General features: G+C 52.0%; 1 protein-coding gene across 1 annotated transcript in view; it reads right to left on the reverse strand.

The window, feature by feature from the left end:
- ZNF423 (zinc finger protein 423) overlaps positions 1 to 7,108 on the reverse strand; it is a 368,561-nt gene extending 361,453 nt beyond the window's left edge. Inside the window, exon 1 of the mRNA XM_033218340.1 lies at positions 6,717 to 7,108. Within this exon, the coding sequence (XP_033074231.1) occupies positions 6,717 to 6,756 (40 nt within the window). The 5' untranslated portion in view covers positions 6,757 to 7,108. The remainder of the gene's footprint in view (positions 1 to 6,716) is intronic.
- Positions 7,109 to 7,660: the final 552 nt, after the last annotated feature.

Consider the following 7,660-nt stretch of genomic DNA (forward strand, 5'->3'; position numbering starts at 1 on the left):
TTTTCTCCTCCTGTTCAGTAGCAAGATTTTGCACACTTAGACGGGAATGCAAATCACTCCTGAGTCCTTACCAGGCACACTGGGATGGATCACCTGATAGGATCGCCTTATGATTGGAGTTTGCCGTCTGCAATGGAGGACAGATGACATGGTTTTCTTATGAGACCCCTTCTACCCTTCTATATGACGTCATTCAGGATCCCAAATCCAGAACTCAATGGCTCCAGCCTCTGAGATACAAATGCCTATTAATCTTCTGTAAGAAAAAACTGTTTGCTGGGGTCCCATCGACCCAGAACCTGGTTCAGCCCGAGTTGTAGTCTCCAGAAAAAAAAAGAAAGAAAGAAAACTCTGAATTTGCCAACCTCAATGACCCCAAATCCAGAGAACAACCCACTTGATAAGAGATTATCAACACTGTAATCTCATTTGATGGGTTTTTATGTATCTTGGCTGCTTTAGTCACTATATCAATAAGAAGCCACTGAAATGTGAATGAGTTGAAGAATTCAGAGATAACGATGTGGCCGCCTTTGAATTTGACTTGTCACAATTGAAACCAGAGTGTGTTTGCCTAGCTAAGATGTTCAGACTCTTGAGGGGGGTGAGGCAAGAGGTAGGGGAGGTAAACAGAGGGAGGCAGGTTAAAAAAGAAAGAAAGAAAACAAAACAACAACCACAACAACAAAGGGAAATTATATCTTTAAAAAGAGAATGAAAGACATTGTTACTTCCAAAGTCAACTTGGTAACTGAGCTCCGACATTGTGTAATTGACTTTGCAAGTAGAACAACAGCAACGTAACAAAGAAAATGTCAGTGTTTTCACAGCACCAATCTATAACGCTGGGAGGCCGTCCCGCTGTCAGCCAGGGCTGACAATACAATAGCTTTCAAAGGGATATTACCATCATGCTTTTATTCCTGACATCAATCAAGACAAAGAGAATCCTTTTCACAAGACATTAAAAATCAAACCTTTGTACAAGCAGATAGGTAAAACAGCATTCTCCTTAAAGACAGCCACATGGAGCAATCAGCTAATTGGCGCTCCTTGAAAGCAGTAAAGTATTTTTATTTACTGAGTGTACAACCCCAATCGTTGGCTGCCACCGATCCTGGCAGGTAAGCTATGAATCAAAAGTTTCCATTAGCATTTCCTCACTCACTTCACCTTGCCTCTCCCACAGTAGGCTGAGGGAGCTGACAGCCAGCCCCAAAAACTTCAAGCGGGAGGTAACCAATCCAGCCTCAATTCATCCACTTTGGGTGAGAAACTTCTCTGATTACCCACTAACGTGGCCATGCACAAGATGCCCTTGCAAGCTGATGGGAATTTGCAGAAATTGTCCAATTCTCCAACCACAGTGTATCGGGGTATTCCTGGCTACTCAAATAATGGGGACCCCACTAACAGTTTTCAAGGTATTCTACCGTAATCGCCCTCGACTCACAGATATGAAGGAACCCTAATATCTTCTGCAAATGTTTTCAAGACATAAAGATAATACTCTTTGCAAACACCAGCGTACCGTGGACAAGGCTGGGCTTTACTTCAACCAGTGGCCAGGAAAGGCAAGTCCATTCTAACCTACGTCAAACAAAGAGTGAACTAAAACCCACCCACCACCTTGACAAAAACGATGGGCCCATCAGGAAATCCAGCCATCCTCTGCCTGCTTACTTTCAAGACAGTTTCAGATGCCTGCATGTCAGAAGTTGTTGACACTTAAAGAAAACTGCAAGTCCAGAAGCAGGAAGTTAGAGAGCCTCATGTTTCAAAGAGGTCATTTCCTAGACACTTTCCAAGCCACTGACATCTTACAGCCTTCCAACTTCCAAGATGCCCTGTCCCCACATCCAGTCCAGGCTTGACAGAGCCACTGGTCTAAGTGGTCACAAGTCTCAGACCATTGTTGAGGAGGAGTGGGAGCAAGAACTCTCTCTGCAGGAGGGCTGTCGGGAACTCAGAGCCGAAGGGCTCTGTGTCTTGCCCCTTTGGTACCCTACAGACCATCTGCCACAAAGTCCAGTCATTCAAAGACAGGGACAGCACTCTCAGCATCTGCAGCAAAAAAGGATGCTTTTACTTTTCAGCTATAATGGGATACCGTTGTTTATTTTTAAACAGAATTTGAACAGGTGCCGTTCACTTCACTACAGAATGGACAGAAATTTTAAAAGAAGAGGGAACTGGTCCTAACACTGCCTTGAAAAAGCATATACTCCCACCACCACCACCTAAATCAGCCTTTTTCAAAGAGCCAGGCAGCATGTCTGCACCATCAGCCTCAGTGGTAGGTTCCTTTCATTTACACATCCAAATGAACAGTTAAGAGAAATCAATGCATCTAATTGCCAGACTATTAAATCCTACATCAGGGGAAGAATTCCACAGCCACTAGCTTAAGAGTTGGCTACCGATATAGCAATTATTGCAACTTTCTATTAGATTGAACCAGATCCCCAGCCTTTCGTCTCCAGCTAGGAACGCTGTACTCAAGTGCTCCAGTTTCCTGCCTTCCTGGTTCCCCCTCCTCCTCCTCTGTTAACACACTGTAGCATGCCACAACATCGCCAGGGCTGGCTGCTTCTTCTGAATTACTTTATAACTGTAAAGTCACCGGCATTTTGCACCTTTCATTATCAATGCACGCTAGGCACCTTATGGTTAACCGTTTAGCAGGATTCCCCTGCCAGAGGCACATAGTTATCTTATTTTATTGCTTATTAAGTTTTTGCAAGGAAACAGGTGTAAGAATCTAAACAGCAATTACTAGACATAAAGGATGTTTTCTAGAATGAAACAAGCCCTTCCAAAGCTGGGAATCGATAACTTAATTGAGGAGGGGGATTAAATATTAGGATTAAATGTTAGCTACCCCACTCCACATAGAAAGCTAAAGACCCTATAAAGGATTTGTTTTGCCCTTCCTACAAGATCACGTACATTTAGCCAAACAAATCTCAACAATTTATACTTGTATGTGGTCTCAGCTGAATCGAGAAACCTGTAACCTCAGAATGCCTCTATTTATTACATCTCAATTATTTCCATGGAAACACGCGCAATGTTCCCAAGTCCCTAGACCACCAAATTTATAAGATGGACTTTGAGGAGCTACACGCTGGCAGAAGAGGAAGACAAAGAAGGGGAAGGGAGTGCCGAGAAGTCACTGTGGGTACTTTGGGATGTTAGGGTTGGGGGGTGCATGGACATAGCCTGAGCGCTAATTAATATTAAGAACTGTAATTAACAGGCAGTTGCTAGACAGAGAAAATTGACAGTATTAAAATTATTCAAAAGCTTTAAGCTAAGGCAAAGGAAAAGAGGTATCAATTTTCTCTATAAATGAAGAGGCTGTTGCATGGATCTAAGAAAGCCATGGGGTGAAAGGGGATAGGCCTTCTTAATGGTGAGTGACAGAGAGAACTGCAGAGGTAATCGTTAACCAAACCACCTGATATCATCAGCTGAAATAACATCAGTGAGCATGATGAGAACAGCCCGGCAAAATGAGGCCAAAATTATCAGAGAGCAAATCACTGCAACCACCACACCACACCACACCACCAGGAAACAAAAAAGGGGAGAAAGGTGTATGCAGGGAAAATCGGTCAGAAAAATGTGACTTTTATAACACTTTAGGGTTTAGTGTTTTTTTGTTTTTTTGGCTTTAGGGTTTTTTTGTTTTGTTTTGTTTTTTAATAAAATTACAAGGCTTTTGAAAACCAATGAGGCTATTCTCCCCCCTGCCCTACTGCCCCGACCCCCTTCCCTATTTACTAGGTGTCCTCCCTGTGAGCTGGGTTTTCCAAAGGACAAACACACTGCGGGGACAAGTGACCCCACTCCAGAAGAGATGTTGTGTCCGTGAGTGGGAAGTGAGACCACCCCGGCCCCCAGAGGCCAGTTTTATTTTCAAAGCAGCAATGCCTGTGCTTTCAAATCACACTTTCTGAGCATCCATTCGAAATTGTTGTATTTCTGTCTTTCCTTCCTGCTATGGGCTTTCACATTTCCGAGATCAATTACAAATTACAGTCAAGTGACTTTCACAGCAGAATGCTCCGGGCTGGGGAAGTCCACAAAGCCTCTACATTAGCCCTGACACACAGGAGTGGAGGCAAAATAAAATAAAATAAAATGTAAAAGACACCGCTGTTGCTTAAGAAGCACTTTCAAGCATCTTTAAAGGTGAAGACCTTATCGTTTCAAACACTTGGTGTGGAGCTGTCCACACTCAAGCACACACTTTTGAATATTGCTTGAGAGAAGGGGGGGCAGTTCTTGAAAAGCAATAAATTCCTCACCTGCTGGAAACTCTTATCTATCCAAATTATCTTCTCTCTTAATTCCTCCCTTGATAAGTGGCCACATCTCCACCCTCTTCACCCCAGTAAACTGAATAAAAGGTAAAATGGTGAGAGACAGGGGTTGTAGCTGCTTTTGGGAAATGCAAAAAGCCACGGGAAGAATCAGGGGGTCTCCGACTCCGCAGACAGAACGGCTCTATGTGGCTGATATTTACAACACCCAGTCTCAAAATGCTTCCACTGGTCTCCTGTTCACCTTGCTGTCTTTCTCCTATCAACCTGCTTGAACCGTCTGCTACACATACACACATATACATTTGAGAGAGGCACTCACTAAAAATCATTTCAAGGCTCATTTCATGAAAGGCTGAAGACCAATTCTTGAGTCTTTCTCAGAGATCCACAGAGTGGTTTTAGAACTCGGTTCAAGCAACTCTGAAACACCCACCCATCTGTTCACTGCAAACTGCTCTCCCTTTGCTTTCTGGGTCTCACCTTCTAACATAAGGAGGTTTGGAGAAATTGATTGGAAATCTAGGTAAGCAAGCTTTGCATCTTGACGGAAAAATCGGCTTCTATACTTAGGTTTAACTCAAAATCAACTGCCTGAGTTAAATAAAACTGTTTTTCCAACCAGAAATTCCAATTCCACATTTTCTTCTGGGTCGCCTCTTAAGTGGCTCCTGAAGGAGTGAGCAGTGAGCCAGGGAAAGAGAAAAGAAATCCAGTATTATTTCAAGCCGTACAGCCCTTCCATCAGCAAAAGAGAAATATCCACCCTTCTTTCCCGTCCTCTTCTTGGAGTCTCTCTTCTGGTTTCCCTGTCCCCCAATCAGAACACCCTCTGAACCCCCCAGTTCTGTGGAGCAGGCCAGGCCGTCCCGGGTTGGGAGACCAGCCAGGGTGAGGGGAACAAGACCAACTTCTCTCAGGGAAAAGGAGGAGTAGGAACGGGTCGGGCGCTCCGTTTGGATTCAGTTGGTCTCCTTCTAATATGACGGGGAGGGTCTCTGCTGGGCCGGGGGCAGTCCCTCCGGGGACTTTAGGAGGACAGAACTGACGGGTGTCTCAAGATCCTCCTTGCCAGATTCAGTTCCAGCCATTCCAGCCAGGCGCAAGGTTGGCAGGAAGGGAGCGGGGCCCCAGCGCCTTCCCGCGCAGGCCTCCAGGAAATGAACTTTTCAGAGCAGAACTGGGCTCAGGCCAGAGGTCATCAGGGGAGCTGGGAGAAGACAAGGGCCTGGGGGCTTTTGGCTCCGTAGACTTAGCTGCGCTCATCGTTCTCTCCCTCCTCGATCATCTCCCATCTCACAGCCAGGCGCCCGGGCACCCAACCGAGGGGCTGGAATCGGGACAAAGCAGCAGGCAAGGCCTGGAAAGGCCAGCCGCGGGGAGAGGAGGCCAGGGGAGGGGCTCCGCTGCAGGCGCGCGGCCTTTCCCCTGGGCCTCTACTCTCCAGGGGTCCCCTCAAGCAGGGGGCCTTTGGTGGAATTAAGAAGCAAAGCGTGGAGACGAAGGGATGGGTGTGTGTATCCATATATTTGCAGCTCCCCACAAACGCGCGCACCCCGGGGAGCCGGCACAGAAAGCCGGCCTGGGTGTCGAGGGTGCCGGTGCCCGGGGTCAGATCTGGGACGCCCTCCGCGGAGAGCCGCGCACCGTGGCCGCTGCGCTCCCCTGAGGACTCGCGTCCCGCCGGCGCAGCACAGACAATGAACTACTGGAGGAGGCTCCCTGCCCGGTGGGCCTCGGTGGAGGAGGCAGGAAGTGCAGGGGCCCGGGCCTGGAGAAGGCCTGGGCAGGGGGCGGGAGGGGGCGCCTGGCAGCCGGGGCTAGGGCGCGGCGCCTGGGGCGCTCGCGGGCAGCGCCCGCCGCTCCCCGCGTCCTCGGGCGACTAGACAGGGGCCAAAGAGAGCCAGCGAGGCCCGGGGCCAGCAAGGGCGGCCTCGGAGCTGTCGGCCTGCCGGGCGCCCGTCCTCGCCACCTCTTCCTTCCTCCTGCCGCCCGCCCGCCGCCGCCGCCGCCGAGATTCGCAATCCCCGCCAAGTCGGGCCCGCACCCCTTGATTGGCCACACGGGCCCGGAACCCGCACGGAGGGAGCGACAAGGGCCCCTTAGCGGCGCCCCCAGGCCTGGGTCCCCCGCGGGCGACGGCGCCGGGTCCGGGCGGGGAGGGTGTCCGCGGCGTACCCCCTCCGCCTCCGCCGCCGCCTCCGCCTCCCGCTCCCGGCTTCCTCCTCCCCCTCCTCCGCCTCCGCCTCCGCCTCCGCCTCCTCCTCCTCCTCCTCTCGGCTCGCTCGCGCGGGTCCCCGGCCGCCCGCCCGCTCGCCGGTCCCTCCTCCCTCGCTCCCTCCCTCCTCGCTCGCTCGCTCGCGCCTCCGCCGGGCCTCGCTCGCTCACCTTTCACCGAGCGCGGCTTCGCCTGCTTCCGCCTGGACATGTCCGGGGCTCCGGGCGCTCCGTCGCCCTCCGCAGCCGGCTCCCCCCGCCGCCCCCCGCCGCTCCGGGCAGCCCTTCTCCCCCTTCTCCTCCGCCTGTCTCTTGGAAACTTTTTTTTTTGCAGCCCGGTTGGCGGCTGTGGGGAGCGGACCGCAGGTCCGGGGCGGCCTCCCCTGGGGGGGCGGCCCGGGCCGGCCGAGGCCGCTCGAAGGCGGGGGGAGGCCCGGGGGGCGCGCCGGGGCCCTGCCTGTTGCAATGCGGCAGTCGGGGGCTCCCGGTCCAAGCGGCGGTCCCAGCGGCGCGGGGAGTCCGGAGGCCACTCGGCCGAGCCGAGTTATGCAAAAAAAAAAAAAAAAAAAGCCGCCCCCTCCTCCTCCCAACCCCCCGCCGGCCCCCGGCCCCTGCGGCCCCCTCCTTCCCTCCCCCACCCTACCGCCACCTCACCCTCCTCCTCCTTCTCCTCCTCCTCCGCCCCTTGCCGGATTTTTGTGCAAAGTTTGCAGGCGTCCGGCCACGCAGCCTGGTGCGGAGCTCACAATGAACCCATCTGAGGAGGGGGAACAGGGCTGGAGTCGAGGGTATCTCAAGGGGGGAGGAGACCGGGAGGCGGTCGGGAGCGCGGAAGCTCAGTACCCCCCGAAAAAAAAAAGCCTTCAAATTATCCCCTGCCGCACAAAAATAATAATAATAATAATAAATATTAATGGCTCAAAAATGCCCACGCGCCTGGTTTGGAGATTATGATGGATGGGGGGCGGGGGTCCCTCGACTCAGCCTACTTGGTGGGGAGGCTCGAAACGGCCGCAGTGGCTCGGAAGCCGCGGCTCGGGGCCCCTGGCTCACGCCCCCTTCTCTGGCTCTCGGCTCGGTCCGGCGCCGGCCCCCCGGAGGAGGAAGGGGCGCGC

This window comes from Trachypithecus francoisi, unplaced genomic scaffold, assembly GCF_009764315.1.
Source record: "Trachypithecus francoisi isolate TF-2019V2 unplaced genomic scaffold, Tfra_2.0 Lachesis_group10, whole genome shotgun sequence".
Taxonomy (NCBI): Eukaryota; Metazoa; Chordata; class Mammalia; order Primates; family Cercopithecidae; genus Trachypithecus; species Trachypithecus francoisi.